This window comes from Schistosoma haematobium, chromosome 6 (genome assembly GCF_000699445.3).
Source record: "Schistosoma haematobium chromosome 6, whole genome shotgun sequence".
Taxonomy (NCBI): domain Eukaryota; kingdom Metazoa; phylum Platyhelminthes; class Trematoda; order Strigeidida; family Schistosomatidae; genus Schistosoma; species Schistosoma haematobium.
Genome location: NC_067201.1, coordinates 17,905,724 through 17,926,148, shown reverse-complemented (window position 1 = coordinate 17,926,148; position 20,425 = coordinate 17,905,724). Strand labels below are relative to the sequence as shown.

Here is a 20,425-nt window from a genome sequence, read left to right as displayed (position 1 = left end):
ATGATTGTCCAGATATATGAAAATAATTTGAAAAATTATCATCTTTAGATATATGAGAATAACTTAAAGTAATTATTATCCCTACCAATTACCTATTGATTTAAAATAACTTATTAAGATTAGACTGGTGAATATATGTATAACCTAGTTTCAGCTCAACTGTAATAGTAGACGGTATTGTACATTTCTGCTTTCAAATGTTTTGTACAGTAAATATATATTTCAAGGTTTCGTTACTCATTATCACATGTTGATTTCAAAGTTTTGAAATAAAGAGTAACAAACATTTACTCTCATTATGCTCCATGAATTTTCCGCATTATCCTCCTACAGTTTTGATGTGAACCTACTCGTTATGACTTTATTTTTCTTTCAGATTCGACAACCAACTAGTTAACAGCCTTCATGTTTCTTCATTCAAATTCATTAACCAGAATATTTAACTCCAGTGAGGTCCTAAACATAACCTATCCTTTCATTGGTTCCTCATACTACTGCCACTGGTTGACATCAACTTTTGCATCCCATTATAAAAACCTTGGTTTTTTATTAAAACTCTATGAAGGTCTAGTATCGTCCCATTTTAAAATTAAACTGTTTACCATAAAATAACAAATAATCATTTTTAAACAATTACCAAGTATTTCACACATATCAAATACATTTATCAAGTACAAAAACATGAAACATGATACTACCATACAAAGTTAGATTAATTTTAATATAAATAATCTGAGTACTGATGTCTTTTCAATAATTCATTATGCTTACGAGCTTCATAGAAAAATTGTGGAGTTCTAATTGTGTACCTTGAGAAAAAAAAAACGACACAAATGTCTATAAAAAAAGGGCATCAAGTTAAAATATCAATTATATATTACTATTTCAACATTAAAAAGTCTGTATTTGAGCAGCGAAATCTTTATTCCCAATTAGTTCACCATCATCGTTCTGCTTACATTAATATGATAATGGCTAAGGATTTGGTGATAAAATCAATATCAATCAAGTCAGGTGTTAAACCTGTTGTCAACAATCTGGATCAACGTACATACGTATCAGATCCTACGTTGTCCATGACTGAGTGTTGAATTTAAAAAATAGCTGACAGGAGTTATAATGAATTTTCTAACATTTGTTTGATATAATCTCCATTTTGTAGTCCTCTTTAAATGAATAAAAAACCGCTTACTTAACCAATATCTTAATTATCAGTTATAGCCTATTTAATTAAGCATTATTGTAAAGATAAAAGTTTAATAACAGCGACTTTATTATTTTATTTGATCTGTCTTTTTATCTTTCAAAACATTTCGTTCTTATACGTGTTAGGATTTGCAGAACCTTGTAACATTTTGGTTAACAAAATAACTGATTGATTGAGTGATGAAAAAATGTACGGAAATTTTGTGGAGTAAGACATGAAAATCACTAGACAGGTAAGATTTCCAATTCTGATTTACAGTTTAACATTATTAATTGATATGGTTTAAACTAACTTTCGTGTGTTTCTGTATTCACCCATGTTGGTGGTGTTATATCTCCAGTTACCAGGGCTGGGAAGCATCTGAATAACTAGCTTACTGGTCGTTGGTCCTAGAGTCTTTGTTCCGTTGCAGACTAGGTAAACTTGTAATCGATTAAAACATAGCAATCCAATAACCGCATCCCTATGTGCTAGATTTAATGTTTTTTTTTTCATTTTTGTGCCTCCTAACTGATTTGTCATGACCATATAAACACACAAACGTATATGTACTCTCTTCTAGTAACAATGAACCTGAAGGTTAGGTGTGAACTTGTTAACGATTGGATGTTAACAACTTAGTGTATTAAATGTACAAAAGTATTTGATTGTTGTAATCGGTGGTCCTTAAATGTTTACGTAATTTGCTCATCGAATTTTCAGTAGTCTCATTTTTGAGGTTAGATGCAAAATATTCTTAACTCTCTGGACAATTTGAATGAAATTATTACTCTGATAAATTGTTGAAAACCTGGTAATGAGTAATTTATGTTTGATAGTAACTTTGTGCTTTGCAAGACAAGTCAGTCACATAAAAAGTTGCGAATATCACCGTCAAAATAACAGCAATTTCTCTAGACAGTAAATCAGAGAAAATAAAATGACATTCATTGATAAACCTTTAAATTTTAAGACAAGTGATTGTTCACAAAAAATATGCGGAAGGTTTGAACATGACAGTAAATGATTGAGTACTTGCATAAACAGTTGCCTATTCCAGTAAAAAATATACCAAGAACTCTCAAATTCATCCTGGTTCAACAAATTACTTAGTCGAAAAAACGAATTGACGGTTGAATTTTTCACTGTGTCTGCCTTGGTTTCTAACATTATCTTCATCTAGGGTGGGTAAATGAAAGTCTCAAGTTGGTTTTATAGTGACTCGCAAAGCACTCTAGTTTACTGTACGGATCTAGTCAGCCAGTTTATTACTGAACATTAATTGGCAATAAAATAATTTCCCTTATTTAGGATACATACCATCTAGGTAGTGGTTTTCTTATTCTTTCCAACATGTCTAGTTTCTCTGCTTTCATTAGCATTTTCTCTTCTAATTTTAGACGTTTCAAGCGCGCTTCCAATAGATTTTGATGTACTGGGGAAATAAATAAACTATGATAATTCAACGAAGATTTCGAACTGGGATCTGAAAATTCGACAAAAAGGAATTTATAAAAAATAAAAAAAAGCAGGAATACTACTTTTTATCCAAGTTAGTAGTACGGTTGAAGGTCACTTAGTTTTCGAAATTCATAATTAGATTTTATAGTTAGAGAATACAGAAGTGACTGGACTCGAAAGTGATATGAAGATTAAGAGTTAAACATAACGATCATGTCTGCGTTTTATTGACTGGTGAGTGAAGTACAAAACATGTCGACTGTAGTCAATTACGTTTTGAATTGATTTGAATTATATTTACCGTTTTTGAAATTTCTGTAACTCTTTATTGTTGATATTCAGGAATGCAAATGATCAGTTTCTGTCGTTATATGTGGGTCCTGAGAGGGTTTCACTGACAGCGAGTTGTGTAACACGTTTTTATTATGTTTGGTTGCTAGCAGTAGAGTTCAGGAATCTATTTGTTCCTGTTTAGATTTGTCAGGTGTTGGTAGGAAAGGGTACTGGGTTCGAGTCTCAGTGTAAACATCAACAATAAAATACAGGGATGTCTGCCTGACGGTTCCCTCAATAGAATGAAATATGCTTCCTGAATTCTATTCCTAGCCACATATAAAATATACCAAAATTTGTTAAATATTTTGTTTATAAATGTATTGTTTTGCATGAGCGAAATAACTTTTAATGGCTAATTTCCAGTTTTTTTATGTTAGTTCATTTTAGCATACGAAAGGTTAAGTCGGATTTCTGTTTATAAACTAAAGTCCTATCATTCTAAACAAAGATGGATGGTGTCTAGCAGTGGAATCCAGGACACACGTCTCGTCCTATTTGAGACTCGTCAGTCAAACGTACCTGAATCTCAGAGTTGATGTTCACTCTGGGATTCGAACCCATCAACGTTCGCTTCAAACACCATTGCGTTATCCACTTAGCTACTGTGTTCAGATGGCCACTAGCTTGCTCAATGTGGTAAAAGGGATAACGCGAGGGCGTTTAAAGCGAATGTCACTGGGTTCGAATCCCAGAGTGAACGTCAACTCTGGGATGCAGGTGCATGCGACTGACGAATTCTAAACATGACGGGATGCGCGTCCTGTATTCCACTGCTAGACACCATCCAGCCCTGCTTATAACGCTTTTCACCTAATGGAGATGTCGATGCAATCCGTGCAGGATGCACATATGCCAATAAGAGACTGGTCAATCGGATTCCCAAAAATCAATGAGAGGATCCAAACAAACAATACAAAAATGAATTAAAGTTCTATCAATTTTGTATTGCTTTGGTGACTTTAGTTTTTAAGATTTGGTTACGAAATATCATATTCTCTCAGCTCAATAGAAGATTTCTTTTTTCTTAGCTCCCTATATGGGCTCTGCTCATTTTATTCTGACAGCGGGTTTTCTAAGTACTTGGAACTACACAAATTATGACAATAACTTCTCCATTTCCTGAAAGATCTTATATTCACAGCTTTTTCAGTTTATCCAAATATAATAAGCGATCCCATGAATGATTGTTAAAATTGTTCCACGTCTACTACATTTTATTAATCTACTACTATGCCACTTCTAGTCTCGACTTATTCTTTATGTGAAGGTGGTATAAAGCATGTGCAATCCTTTTGTTAGATAATTGACACTGATATTTCTAGGATAGATCTAGGCTAAGAAATAGCAAGAAATAAATGTGTATAAGGCGTAAATAGATCACCTTTGTGAGTAGTTGTTATTCAACACACCTTGTACTGCGTTTTATTTCATAACCCATATCTGTGAGCTACCCTCCAACAGCGACGTTGCAGTGTAGTCCACCGTAAAAACTTTCGTATAGTGGTGACAGTCTTCTCAGGCATACCTTGGTATCGAAGAAGGTTCCATATGGTTCTCCTATCCACGCTATCAAATGCTTTCTCACAGTCATTTTGGCCACCACCAGATCGTGATCTAAAGCTATGTTAGCTCCCCCTCTTTTTCCTTCATGCCTTCCATTGACCTTTCAAACCTTTTATTGATGCAGTTGTGATTAATGTGGTTCTCTGTGATATGATCCGGTGAGACCCATATAACTTGTGTATGCGTTTGTGGATGAATATTGTGTCGCTTACAACCATCTTTTCAGGGCATATAGATTTACAAATCTCTCACCATTCCCATAATATATTCATACCTGGTGTTTTCCATTCCGACTATAACATCTAGGCCTCGCATCAGGATGATCAGGTCCTTTCCTGGGCACCTCTATACGACTGACCGAAGCCTCTCATAAGATGGATCTTCATAGTCTTCGTTGCCATCATTAGTGGGTGCATAGCACTGGATAACACCCATTGTAATCCCCTACCTCTTTGTCTTGAAGAATGCTTTGGTGATTCTGGATCCATGAGACCCCCACCATATAAGTGCTTCTCTTGCTTCGTCGGACAGGATCGGTGCAACTCCTTGTGTGTGAGAAGCATTTTCTTCTTCATGAGTACAACGGTAACTCTCCTGAACCTAGTCTTTTCTGTCCAGCCGGCGTCTAGTGAGTTTCACTTATCGCGAGCACTGACAGGTTTTATTTTTTCGTTTTCGTAGATATTTTGTTGGTCCTCCTGGTCTCTCATATTTTGCGGGCATTCCAAGTACTTATTTTGATTGTTGCTGTGGTTGTTAATAGAGAGATCAGTTTCATGATCTTTGAGGAATCCCGGGTTTCAACATGAGGCGTCATAACTTTTCTAAATGAACACCCCCCAACTCTCAGGACAAAGTTCGAACGATTCAAGTGATGTTTTTCCTGGTTAGCGTCTTTTCAGCGAAGTTGTGTTTCTATGGGATGAGGTTTCTAACCCCATGCTTAATCGTCCTTCTTTATATGGGCTCGGGACCGGTAGTAACCCTACATGGGCTCCAGACGGAGATTGTACACGTTAAACAAATCTATTTTTCTTTGACACAAAAAAGATTTGTAATCCATGTGATTATTTTTATGAATAATCCTTAACTTATCCCATTATATCATATTTTTATATATATGTGACTGTTTATACCTGTATGAGTATATTATCCTTGAGCTATAATATAAATTCATGCAAAAATTTACTCATTGGTTTGACTGATGAGTTGAATCCGCATACTTCTCACTATGCATTCGTTCTCTTCCTTCATTGATAGTTTGTCTGGTGAACACGTTTGCTAGGAAAAAAACATTTATTACCCAACTTCTAATGTATTATCGAATGAGTGTGTTGCACAACGGGATAGGTTTAATTAATGTATATAAAAGCAATCGATGATTTATAAAATCTGAAGATAAGTGCATTTACGAATTGGAGACCACTCTGAAAAAAACATAATGCAACTTATTGTAATATCCATTCATGTTACAAACGTTATGTCTTATTCATATATGCTTGAAATCCATGTCCATTAGTACCCAATTTATGTAGAAAATGCGTGATACCTATGATACTCGAAATTTCATAAAGTTGGACTACAATTTATCATTTATCATAATCCTACAAAATAGGTAGTAATAAGACAGAGTTTAAATATTAGCTAGTGAAATCCACGGATTACCAGGGGGAGAAAGAACGAAGGAGAAAAATGGAATATAGAATTTATAAAGATATTTTACAGTGTTAAAGCTTTTGGTGGGGATTTGTTCTTTGAGCTGGGTGATTTAGTTGCAGGGCTTTCATTGTTCGTCTGAACAACATCATCAGCATAAACGTCAGCTAGAAATGGTAAAGTATTTTTAAGTTTTTTGTAAGTTCTAATTATCCACACTTGACGAGTTGCATTCAAGTGGTTGGGATCGCACCTATAGAAAAGAATACTGTTAATGGTGAAAATATAGGACTAGGTGGGCTACAGTCGGCTATTTCCAATGAATTCATCACTGTTAGTTGTTAAATAAAAGGTGTAAAGTGACAATCTGTTGTTAAAATCACTGATTTGTTGGAAGAATTCTGCGAATTCAAGTCACTGTTTTCTTAAAACTACTGATTATATTCAGTTTTATATTTTATGCTGATAATAATGAAGTTCTTATTCTTTGTCGTCAAGTCATGTCAGTTAGAGAAGCTTTGAATACCAAAGTACACGACATGGACATTTCGTCCTAGTGTATGGCTCGTCACCTCATGACATCTACTCAGGGTCGAAACCTAGGGATTCAGGTCACTTGATGAGACCATACTTACAAACTAATGAGTTAGAATTCAACGGTTTAGATTTGTTCTTCATTCAATATGCAATATGATGCCATTCACATCGAATGTCATCGGTGCGTTATCTCAAATCCAATTTAAATAAACAGAGATAATTTTGTATAAAATTCTTACTGCTTGTATAATTACTGAGTAGTTTTATTTAAATCGTACATTTAACTTACTTAGATTTTCTAATAATTGTTCGACTGATGTCTTTAAATATCCTAAACTTGTTGGTGGGTTATCTTTTGGATGATAACGCCTGACTGAAGTTGTCGTTCTAGGTTGGTATAGTTCACCACTTTCATCTATTACACATTCAAAATCAGCTTTATCAACGGCTTGACGATAAACAGTTGTTGCAAGTACTGGTGCTTCTTCAGCCAGTACACATTGCCATGGATAAAAATCATCACCGGGCCGTTTAATACTGCCGAAAGCAGGTGGTGAAAATGTATAAAATCGTTTGCTGATCAACATATTCACCATATTCATAGTATCCTCATTCAGATAATTGAAAACAATACAGAAATACTGTAAACTTCGTATGGGAATTCGAGTATTATCTTTATACGTTTATTAACAAAAACCAGATCTTAAGATGCTTATGTCTATCATCCCATACAAAATCTCACGCAGTTGTGTCGTGTTTAAAGATCTTTACTTATAAAATTCAAAATATTCCTTGTTAGCTGAATACCTACCTATCTAGCATTAGGAACCGCAGTTGTCGCAAATTTCTAACCCATTTATAGTTAGAACTGAAAGTCCGAACCAAAAACAAAGCAAGGCAACATTCAAACCACTTGGTAAAATTCTTAAATTTAAGTAACTCTGTTTTGAACATCACTGATTTTGATTTCAGAGACTCTCATTCACAATTCTGGTTTATATGAAATGTAGAGAACATCAAAATCCACCGGTGATATTTGTTCCACTTTTAAAATGATTATTTTTTTTCACTAGAACTTTAGAAATTCTCTTCAAAGTTATTCACTAGTGAGCACACATAAGTTAGTAGGACACAACATGTTTCGAGGTTGTCTAAGGTAAAAACAGTCTTAACAATCAGCGCCTTCTGGCCTTCAATAGTTTTTCTGCTGAAATCAGTAACGAAAATTGGCCACCTTAATTATATATTTGTATTTTGTGATTTTATGTTTGATGTATTCATTTATCATTTTCTCTTAGATCCTGAGTTTCAAAATCTACTTACACCTATTTTCATATAACGAACCGTCTCTACTACCATTACTGAGACTACAGATATTGCTCTGGCGTTCACCTTAACGACTTCACTTAGCTGTGATAATGAGGAGAGGTTGGACGTTGAGTATAAGTGATTGACTTACCTGTGTCATCCGGAATCTCATGAGGACCACCATTTACTCCCAAGATTGGATCCATATCTCGTTAAAAAAGTACAAACTATATGTAAACCTGGTTGCAGATTTTCTCTCCGATTATAACCAACCACTCAAATTTCTGACAAATATTCTAAATTTTGATCCGAGTAGTAAACATTTAAATTTAAGAGTAAGTTACTTTGTCGCGCTATGTTTCTTTCTTTCGAATATCGAACTTCAAAATATTTAAGGAAGAACTGTAAAAATTAACCGTACTTGACACACTAAATTTAGGTTAAAAATCATTTACAATAATGTATTGGCGAAAGGGGGATATGTTATAGATAAGTTAGGATAATTTCATTCTTGACTTATAGTATTATGAATACACATCTGAACTTAGTTCGCCTAATTGGTTCTATGAATTCGATAATTGCCGTTAATGTACGTAGGAAAAGTCTAGTTTATTGAGGAAAAAATGGACTCCGAATCATACTACAACCTTGATAAATTATCACAATGAATGGTATTCAAATATTCTGTACAAACAGTAATAAAAAGGAAACAACAAAACCTGCGTATGCTAAATTTATTCAAAAAACAAGAAAATACTTTTTTAGATAAAACTGATAATTCACATATACAAACATTTTATTAATTTTCTATAATTTATCCTATGGCTTGTTAAATATCATCTTCAATAGTGAAAATTCTTGAAAATAAAAAGTAATTCTTGAACTGTCACTTATGATTAATTTGTTAGCACAATTCTGTGACCAGATCCAAACTTTAGTGCCCAGATTTCAGTCAGGCTTTATTATACCAAGACTGTTGATGCTAACACACTACTCTGGCAGTTGAAATTCGAGTGCTCTGATAACAAGCTACCTTCTTAACAAACTTTACAAAAATTAAGGTGCAAAAGGTTTGATGTTTTACTGACTAAACTTCCATTTCTAGTTGTAAAAAGATGTTGGATTTTGGAACACAGTAAACTGAGTTATACTTCATTCAACTTTCAATATTTTATAATAGTCAGTAATAAGTTCTATAACTATTTTCCATGCTCTTTAATATATTTTGGAAAGAGGCTTGTGATGTTGATGGAGTCACTGTTTCCCCCAAGGCATTATATCACGCCTTGAGCTCTCGATATAAAGTTTCATATCAATCATATGGTCAACATTACTCAGTTGTGTACGTAGTTAAATGAGAAAATAAGTTTGCACTACACTTTAGTGACATAGAAATAACGGATAAATTTAAAAATTTAGTTACTCGATAATAGCAGGACACTTAGTGGCTCACTTAATGTGCGGGTGATTATTTTTAATGAAACTTTATGCTTCCCCTGGGTTTTTTTAAAATTTGCGTCCAGCTAAGACCACATAATATTCTAACAAACCCTCATTTACATTCTCCATCTTATTGTTTCAGCAGTTCAGCTACATTAATCATTAGTTTCGATCTGGTGCATCGTAAGAAGATATTCAGTCAAAACGTTCTAAGGTTTAAGTACGTTAGGTGAATATTGAAATTACATTAAAAAAGCGATGAACAATTATATTATATTAGTAGGTCTTATAACATTGAAATATTTGTTAGAAAAACTAAGCAATCAAAATTTTGATGTAAAATCCCTTGTACCAAATGGACAATTCCTATGAACCCGGATCATTTCAAAGAGTGCTGAGAACTGGAAACTTTAGAACACTCCCGTATTATGGCTTCCGAACTCACATGAAGCCCCAAAATGCCCTGGTACGGCCGAGAGTGGGGAGAGTCCGCTCCCCTCTCGAAATACTCTCACGCGGCCACGCGTATACAGCCTCTGCCAGAGAAGTCCTACTCATTGCCTTCTCATGGCAGCGGTGTTGTTTACGAAAATGAGAGGACGAAAAGCGAATGTCGGGCGCTTCAACCGGATCCCAAACCAATAGTGCATATGAGCTCCAGTATCCTGCGGGAACAAATGATGTATGAACCGATTTTCGGTCACCGGCTACCATGGGACTGCATCTCCTTACGATGCTCCACTGCCTTGTGGGTTGGACCTTCAGGTCAAAGGCTCGTGGTGTGGCCTCCTAAGTAAACCACCTGCTTCGTTCTGGGCACCCGGGTAGTATAACAGCCCACACAAAAATATGATGAACTGCCCATAATTATGGAAACTACTTTTCTGGCTTCGAATACCAATCAAATGATTCAAATTATTATTATTATTATTATTGTTATTATTATTATTTACCACATGATTCACCCTCTTTTATACTTATACAGCGGCTCGTCTTTGGTAGAAATTCAACTGTATCTAATTGTTCTCGAATCACTGTCCGGTTGAAAATTGTATGTTACCACTGGATATGAGTACTGAAGCAGTTTTTCTGAAACCACGTGCATCATTCAAACTGGCTGCCTTCAACGTTCGCACACTTATGCGGGTTGGACAACAGATAGGGCTGGCTATGTCTTTGCAAAGTCTTAATATCGATGTCTGCTGTCTATCCGAAACCCGTATCCAAGACTCTGGTGAGGTATTACGAATTCGCTCTTCATCTGTCGCTTCGAAAAGCTTGTTTTACGTGCGCTTATCCGAGGACCCTGTGGCATCTTTGTCTGGTCATGCCTGCGTTGGTGTTGCACTAAGCACTAGAGCTGAGGCAGCACTAATCGATAGGATTTTCATTAACAGTCGGTTATGTGCTGTTAGATTAGAAAGTTCCATCAAAGTGAGAAGAAATCGGTGTGAGAAACGATGTCTTTTCGTTATCTCCGCCTATACCCCGACAGATTGCAGCCCGAATGCAATCAAGGATGAATTTTACCACCAGTTAACTGTTCTTCTCCAGAAGGTGCGTTCGACAGATATTGTAGTACTAGCTGGAGACTTGAATGCTCAGGGCGGGCGTCTAGGCACAGAAGAGAGTTGTTTAGGTGGTCGATGGGGACTCATTGGTCGCAGATCAGATAACGGGAACCGTCTACTGAAACTGTGCACAGACAACAACCTGTTTCTGGCTAGCACTGACTTCTGGCACAATCATCGCCGATGTGCCACCTGGCGTCCTCCCTCTTCATCTCAAGCCTGGACTCAGATTGATCACATCGCGATTAGCTACCGCTGGTGTGGTTGTGTACAAGACTGCCGCTCCTTTTGGAGTACCTATTTGGACTCTGATCATGTCCTGGTCTGCGCCAATCTTACTCTACTTTTCAGTGGCCAACGAGGTGATCTTCACCAAAGGATTGATGCCAGCAAGTTGGTTGCAACTTCTGTTGTAACTAAGTATCGAATCGAGCTAGATTCTAGGCTAGCTACCATTCCACCGAAAAGCATAGATGAGCATTGGTTGCAACTGTATGACGCCATGAAAATGGCGGGTAAAGCTGCTTGCGGCTTCGTGAAACGTCCCGCTTATAAGCACTGGGTTTCTTCAGGCTTCTTACAACTCATCGAAGCTCGTTGGTCTACTCCGGGTGACCGTGAGTTTGACCACAAACGAAAGATATTACGTAATGAAATCGGGCAAAGCTTGCGTAAGGATCGAGAAGCCTGGTGGTTGGAGTGTGCTAATGAGCTGGAAACAGCAGCTGCATCTGGTAAATGCCGGAAGCTCTTCCAACTCATCCGAGTCACTGGCAGTAAGAAGTCTGATGTGAGTGAAACAATCTGTGAGGATGACGGGATGCCAGTCAATAACATCCCTTGACGTCTTGGACGATGGGCAGAATTCTTCGAAGAGTAGTTCAACTGGCCTGCTGCTCCGGCAACATCGGTCAGACTGTCCTGCCCTTCATGGCCGGTGACGGCTGATCCACCAAATGAGTGGAAAGTCCGCAAGGAACTCCAACTCTTGAAGCGTAACAAATCACTGGGCCCAGATGACTTACCTCCGGCTCTTTTTAAACATGGTGGTGACTTTCTGGCTAAGGAACTGACAACGTTGTCTACAAAGGTCTGGGAACTAGAGAGTGTACCAACGTCATGGAATGAGTCGATAGTTGTCCCTATCTTTAAAAAGGGTTCACGTCGTTCTTGTAACAACTATCGAGGGATAAGTCTACTTCCGATTGCGTCCAAGCTATTGGCTTCCGTCATACTTCGTAGGTTGTTCAAAACCCGAGAAAGATTGGTTCGCAAGGAGCAGGCTGGTTTTCGCCCTGGTCGAGGATGTATTGATCATATCTTCACCCTCCGCCAAATGTTAGAACACCGTCATACTTATCAGAGGCCAACAATCGTAGTGTTTCTTGGCATCAGGGCTGCCTTCGATTCGTTGGACAGGACTGTTCTCTCTGATTGTCTATTGAAGAAGGGTGTGCCTGAGAAGTTTATTAACATCCTAAAGGCCCTATATACAAACACCTCAGGCAAAGTGAGGGCATACGACCACCTCTCTCCATTGTTCCATTCAAGTATTGGAGTTGGACAAGGTTTCCCAATCTCATCATTCCTCTCGAACTTTGCCATCGATGAAATTCTGGAAACAGCTCTGATGGATGTAAGTAATGGTAGTGTGGGTTTGTTGCCTGGAGAAAGACTTCTCGACCTTGAGTATGCAGATGATATTGTCTTACTGTGCAATGATACTCGAGACATACAACCCTCACTAAGTCGGTTGGCAATTAGTGTTCGTAGGCATGGTATATGATTTGCACCTTCGAAGTGCAAAGTACTTTTACAAGACTGACAGGACCCTGAACCTGCACTCAACCTGGGTAGTAAGCAGATAAAAATAGTCGAGAAGTCCGTGTATCTAGGTAGCTATATAAGTGCTGGTGGTGGCGTGAGTGATGAGATCAATGCACGTATAGTGAAAGCCAGAGCGGCTTATGCCAACCTTTTTTTCTTTCTCTTTGAATTCTCATTGTTTTGTGTGGCGCATATATATTGGCGCTCTATTATACCAATATTTATGTGTTCAAATAAATAAATAAATAATGAACCCGAACTTTAAAACCTTCTGTATGTTTTGAACAATTGACCTCTAAAAATGATGTACTCATAAAATATCAAACAATACGGAAGAAAATCACGATTCAATCGTTACTTTTGTCTCTCAAGCACTATTCCAAAATGTCCAGGTAGAAATAACATTTACAACTTTGTTTCAAGTGACGCGTAGTTAAACATTAGTATACTTACTTCTGTCATATTACCCAAAGTGACGGGATAATAAATTTCTTGTAGAGTGTTACTCCTGTCACTTTTTGTTGGACGTAGTTGCCCAGAAGAAGCAGACCAATTATCTAGAATCCTTGACAAGTATTCGACATTATCTAGGTCATTCATGACAACTTCTAAATTGCCAAACAGAATTAATAATAGCAGTAATGTAAATGTCATTTTCTATAAAGTATTGCTGTAAGCAAATCTACAGTCTATTGGTTTTAATTAGCTGTTTGAATGTTATTCGCCACAGAAGTCACCACGGAGGCTTTCTTTATATTTTAGATAACTGCTTAGTCGGTTGTTTTGCGTGTCTGAGAGATTTTCCTCCGAAATATGTGAAATGTTTTCATCCAAAAATAGTCAACTAACGTATTTTTCAGATGGACGTAGAATTTATTTATTGTATATGAACACGAGATTAATATAGCTGTTCGACGGAGATTGTTGAATTTTCGTAGTATACATCACGGATTAACCTTAGTTACATTAACATCTGAAAATAGAAAGCACTGATCGAATGTTTCGTCCCAGTGCGGGACTCTTCAGTAGAGCTCATCCGTTGCCCACAGGTAATAAATGATGGTCACATAATATAGCAAATTGACCAAATATTGGTGCAGAATAGTATGAATTCATATTATTTCGAGGTTTCTCGTCAGCTGCTTACAAACCAAAAAATATGATAGAATTTTTACATTGAGATAGAGTGAAAACAAATGACATAGATGAGTGTAAATAACTGGGTTACAATAATAACTATATATATATATATATATATGCTAGAACAGGTCAGAGGTCAAAAGGAATTAATTCGGGTTGGGTGGTGTAATAGTGGAATTGAATAATCATAAGATAGGTTACGTAATAATAATTAAATAGAATTTGAAAAGTTAAGATAATTTAGGAGGATCAGGTGGTGGAAATGCGTAAATAATAATGTGGTTTAAGAATTATGTAATAGGAGAGGAATATAAATATTTTAAAATAAATAAATAAAAATAAAATAATAATAAAGGGTTACCAGGGTAGTGATAAGTTAATTAAAGTCTCTTTTTGAATGCATAAGTCAGGTTTAAGTTTTTTGATCATAATAGCTTCAGCAAAACGGAGGGTGGTCGTACTTCTTTGTCTATTGATAACTTTGAAAGCATGAGGAATGTTGATGGTGTGCCCGGTATCAAGTAGATGTCGAGCTATTGCACTGTTGAAAGCCCTGGTCCCACTCAGCCTCAAGTTTTTGGAACATGCTCAGAAATGCGGACATGCACTCTTCTCTCAGTTCTTCCAATGTATGTGCTTTGGCACGTACATGTAAATTGGTAGATGCAGTTGGAGCTACTAAGAAAAGAGGGCTTGTCGATTTTGGTTTGTTGAAGTGAGCAGCAAGAGAAGAGTGCATGTCCGCATTTCTGAGCATGTTCCAAAAACTTGAGGCTGCGTGGGACCAGGGCTTTCAACAGTGCAATAGCTCGACATCTACTTGATACCGGGCACACCATCAACATTCCTCATGCTTTCAAAGTTATCAATAGACAAAGAAGTACGACCACCCTCCGTTTTGCTGAAGCTATTATGATCAAAAACTTAAACCTGACTTATGCATTCAAAAGAGACTTTAATTAACTTATCACTACCCTGGTAACCCTTTATTATTATTTTATTTTTATTTATTTATTTTAAAATATTTATATTCCTCTCCTATTACATAATTCTTAAACCACATTATTATTTACGCATTTCCACCACCTGATCCTCCTAAATTATCTTAACTTTTCAAATTCTATTTAATTATTATTACGTAACCTATCTTATGATTATTCAATTCCACTATTACACCACCCAACCCGAATTAATTCCTTTTGACCTCTGACCTGTTCTAGCATATATATATATATATATATAGTTATTATTGTAACCCAGTTATTTACACTCATCTATGTCATTTGTTTTCACTCTATCTCAATGTAAAAATTCTATCATATTTTTTGGTTTGTAAGCAGCTGACGAGAAACCTCGAAATAATATGAATTCATACTGTTCTGCACCAATATTTGTTCTTGCTTTATTTAAATTCATAAAGGGAACCAATTGCATGAAATTGACCAAAATTAGACATAGGTGCTATTATCACTAACATTATCATTTTTTAGGTTTAGAGTGAGCTTTCCAAGTGACTTAGTTTGAGTAACTTCTTGTACTGATGATCTTAAGCGTACTCTTATTTATTTTATGATGTCCGTCCTAGATCTCACTCAACCCAACTATTTTGACTTAACTGGATTAGCAAGGTAGTACTACCGTAAGATTGTTAAATAGCAAACCCATATTGTCCAGTCTTGAAACTAAAACAGGGGATTAGATTATAGTAAATAGAGAAATGCAGTAAATTTTATTGCCTGTCTCGCAGGAATCTAGGTGTAAAAGTGAGTCACAATGTTTAGACCAAGATTAACTGTCGCGTGGTCCTAGCTAAAGAGCTCCGACTTCTATGTGGGTAAGAGTCGTTTACCAAGTTGGAGAGAAGTGTGTTCACCATGAGAAACGAAACCCTGGTGAGATTCTAAAGCAAAATATACGTTTGAACAGCAAACTCATGTTCAGTAAGTGACTCAGATGTCTTGATGAAGTATAGAGGACAGCTTAATGTTCAGTTTTGGAGTTTTGTTGATTACTATACACACTGTGTCTTAAGAATTTATATCTTTCTACTCTGCTTCACTACAAAAAGAAAAACCATCCAACATTGACAGTTAGGTCACTAAGCGTTAATTTTAGATCAGATATATCCTTTGCTTTTCTTTCATCCAGGTCAGAATAGGTTGATTAATTTAGAAAATGGCCTTGAAGGCCAAAAACGAAATACCAGTGACACACACATTCTTAACAAGAAACAATCTACTCGAACTTACTTCTGTAAATACTGAATAAGTAAACAATTCGGCGAGATGATAATATACGGACGAACCAATGAGATCTATGATTGAAAGATTTCGGCGTGAAATTCATCCACCCACATATCAGGTCGCGTTTTGACATTACAACTTAAGTCAGTTCGTAATGAATACTGTGACTCCAGTTCCTAACCCTTACATCCAACGAAAAATCCCAATCCTAATTCCTTATACTAATTTGCGAACCTAATGTCACTCTTACAAGTAAGTGAAATTTTTCAATATCGCTTAAGTATTACTCCAAATTCGTCCATAAATTGTGGTCACATTAACAACTCATATACATAGATCATATCCAGCAAGATGATTAAACCCTAACTATTACGGAGAACCTACTTAGCCCTTAAATTTGTAGGCGGTCACAACTACATTTTCGCTCCTAATCCTCGAAGGACTTGAGTCCATAAAATTCTCATGCATTTGAACAAAAATTACGTTTTTTTTTCTAGACCACCCGAAATTTTATAGCAGATCTCTTGGTAACTTATCAGTGATTGCCAACAAATATTTTTAAAGGGAAAGACAAAATACATGCACGCATCAGCGCATGGAAATGGTTAACTGATTTAATGTTTTACAATGACGAGAGCAGCTATAAGTAAATGGGAAGTTGAGACGACAGTTGATGAGGTTAATTTTTAAAAAGAAAGAGAAGCCATAATTCTGTATTTAAGAAGAGGTCGCATCATTTTAAACACTGCAAATTCAGTAAAATTGATTCCAGTTTTCATACATATGTAGAATTATTTTGAAATGTATGTATGCATTAGTAAGTACTATTATTCAGATCTAGTTGCTTATAAGACGTAAATATTACCGCCAAAATTTCACTTCCATTATCATTTATGACTGGCACGTCATTAAACGATCACATTATCATAGTACGTATCAAGAATTCTTGGTATATATCAAGAGCTTATATAAGCTCTTTCACATTCTTCATATACGCACTAACCCGTATTGTAGGCAGATACTGATTCCAACGACTACAATGTTAAGATCAAAGACAGAAAGTAGATCATATACAATGTGGAAGTAACACAGATTTGAAAATAATAACCTGAAAATCGACGTACGAAATTGATTGTTTGCGCGTTATTCACTTAGTTCTTCATACATTAAAACAATTAAACTCAACATTTAATATACTGTTTCGTTCCAGAACCAACGAAATACAAATTAATAAACAGTTATAAAACTCATATGAAAAGTATTTTAGTGTATTCTGAAAACACACCAGTGTTCAGTAATTCCGTCACTGGCTTGCATAAATCTATTTATTTCTTTGCACTAGCTTCTTTTTGTTTCGGTACAGTTCCAAGTATTTGCTACTGTCCAATGATTATTAGATTAGCCACTTAATTGCACTGATTCCAGTCTGTCCGGTGGATATTTGTGAATTCTTTTATCTTGTGCATTCGTCTCGAACCATTAGGGTTTCTAGATACCAACAGCCATCTTGTTATCAGGTAGAAGGTTAATTTATTGCAATGTGAAAATTATATATTTGGTTGTTATGTGGAGGATAATAAGAGTAAAACATTAGGTCCCAGAAAATCAAGTTGGAGATAACCGCCAACGAAGAACAGAGAAATTTTTTACTTCATTGTGGAGCGATTTAAACGGACATGATATTAAAAATAACAGGTGAATAAGGATTATATGAAACGATATTGCAGCAGCTGATCAGGAAATTCATGTATTGTTTTCAATATATTTAGTCTCATTGTCGACATACGCGAAATGTAAATCTGCGTGACGACTATATCACATAATGGGATTTTAATGATGATTTCTTGTAGAGATATTTCAATTAATCGCAGTAAGATGTATAGTAATAGCCTTTGTTTAATTATTTAAGTAGTTCAAGTATCTTGTGTTTAGGCATATAAGAAAATCAATATTTTATCAGTACTGATTTCAATATTATTTTTAGTTTGAATTTGAGAGTTAGTTGACATTTATGCCGATATACTGTCCGTATGAGTTGATTTCCACTTGCCTTTGCATTAATATGATAACTGAAGGAACAAAAGTGTAACCGTGGAGAGGAAGAATTCCAACTACTGTTCCAGTTAGTTTGCCGAATTTAGTACGGTTTGTCCAATTGCGGGGAAATTTTCTAAACCTCATTATTATTTTACCGTGATAAGATTCAATAAAACTACTAAAAAAATGAATTTTTTATTACGAATCTATTTAGCACAAGAATATACTGATAATCATGTGAAGTTAGGATAGTTAGCTGACGGTAGTTCATCATATATTAATGGGTCCAAGACAGATATATTCAGTTTAAAATAAGGCAGAAAACGACTTATTTGAAATAAAGTGATTAAACATTGGTGAAATCGATGAAGCCTATGTGTCACAAATATAAGTAACATGGTTGTGTACGGTGTTTTTGACCAAATAAATTTTTACAAGATGATAAACAGTGAGTGCTGCTCGTGTGATTATTAAGGAGGAAATAGGTTGTAACCAAGGGGAGTACAACTTCTAACTCATGTCAGTGAAAATGGTATGAACGTTTGTCAGTGTTGGGGTAAATTCGACAGTTTTTTCAGTTTGCAGGAGATTTGCTCGGCTGAATGTATTACTTGGTCGGATACATGATTGTGTCGCTAAACCTCCATCTAGACTGACAAGGTTTTAAGATGTTTACTGAATAAGCAAGTGATAGAGAAACATATTGATCATTGTTGAAAATAACCACCAGAAAACAACACTATTTAATGATAATTACAAGTCAGTTTGTCGACCGATATTATTACCAGTGGCTTTATTTAATATTATACTTCTGGTGCAATGTAGAATTCTCGGCACAATGTATTTCAGCAAATTTACTTTTCTTATTTCCTGATCGATCCTTGTGATACATATTGAGTGGTCGCCAGTTAGATATTGGCAGTTCAGAAATCGACATTTAACTAATGTTCATCCTTTTCGATGCATGTTACCAGCAACCACGATGTCTCCGGTTGGGCTCCTTTTGTAATTTGTACAGCGAAATGTAGTAAACTCGTCACAAACGCTCCTGATAGGCTATGCGACGAATGTCTTAAGCAAACAAAAAACAGACTTGTTGAAATATCCAGATGGCAGGAATAGGTAGTTCAGATATTCAAACAGGCCGCCTAGAATTGTTAATGTGTTCATCAATTTTATCGATCATATTACGTAATAGTCAAATCATGACATTGATTTATGACGATATCCAGAAACCATAATGAATAAATATTTGGAGCGTCGATTCAGCAACACTATAAGTCCGTGGCACTAACAGATCCGAGTTGCCTCATTACATTACAAATTACCACCACAGCTGTTATGATTTTTACTTTCGGCTAGTCTGATCAGCCCATCCCAACACGGGTTTATGACTAAACGCGCATGTTTCACATCGCACCTGGAGTGTTTTGATCAAATTACCCAAAGAGATGTTGGTCAGTCGGTGATAATTCTTTACTTCGATTTTAGTAAGGCTTTCGACAGTGCCTCACACAAACTTCTTCCTTTAAAGCTCTCTTCATTTGGCATACAGAACCCCCTTTTATCTTGGCTCAAATCTTTTTTAGAAGAACGTAGCCAAATCGTTGGCTTTGGATCTTGCTACTCTAAACATGTGAATGTAACCAGTGGGGTTATACAAGGAAGTGTGGTTGGTCCATTACTCTTTCTCCTTTTTATCAATGATGTGTGTTCCCTCTTTCAGTATGGTAAGCCTTTCCGTTTTGCTGATGACCTGAAAGTAGTTTATTCATTCTCTTCTCCCACGAAAGAAAGCTATATTTCAGCGGTAATCGAAGAGGAAATAAACAAGTTGTACGAATAGACTGTTTCGTGGGATATGCCACTTAATGCTGACAAAAGTGGATTTATTCACATTGGTCGCTGTCTTAACTTAAATCTGACTGTACACACACATACACTCAAACCTCTCAACACTGTTCGTGACCTGGGTTTAAGATATAGCAATAGTCTGAACTTTTCTGAACACATTATATCTCAAGTATCCAAAGCTAGAAAGCTCATCGGATTGATAATGATAAACTTCAATAATATCGAATCGAGATTGTTATTATACAGAAAATGTATCTTACCCATTC

At 36.0% G+C, this 20,425-nt stretch overlaps 1 protein-coding gene across 2 annotated transcripts; it reads right to left on the bottom strand.

Moving 5' to 3' along the window:
• Positions 1-622: 622 nt before the first annotated feature.
• Positions 623-17,760, bottom strand: GFM2_3 (G elongation factor, mitochondrial 2). Of its 2 annotated transcripts, XM_051217024.1 has the most exons (5): positions 17,393-17,760; positions 13,339-13,493; positions 7,029-7,347; positions 2,507-2,672; positions 623-809 (listed from the first exon to the last, which is right to left on the bottom strand). In XM_051217024.1, exons 2-5 carry the CDS (start codon positions 13,483-13,485, stop codon positions 719-721), a joined length of 723 nt encoding a protein of 240 aa, XP_051065654.1. In that variant the 5' UTR covers positions 13,486-13,493; positions 17,393-17,760; the 3' UTR covers positions 623-718. The 2 variants fall into 2 exon arrangements, with proteins under 2 accessions (XP_051065654.1, XP_051065655.1); XM_051217025.1 differs by lacking the exons at positions 13,339-13,493; positions 17,393-17,760 and having other exon boundaries at positions 4,393-10,119.
• Between the last annotated feature and the right edge of the window lie 2,665 nt (positions 17,761-20,425).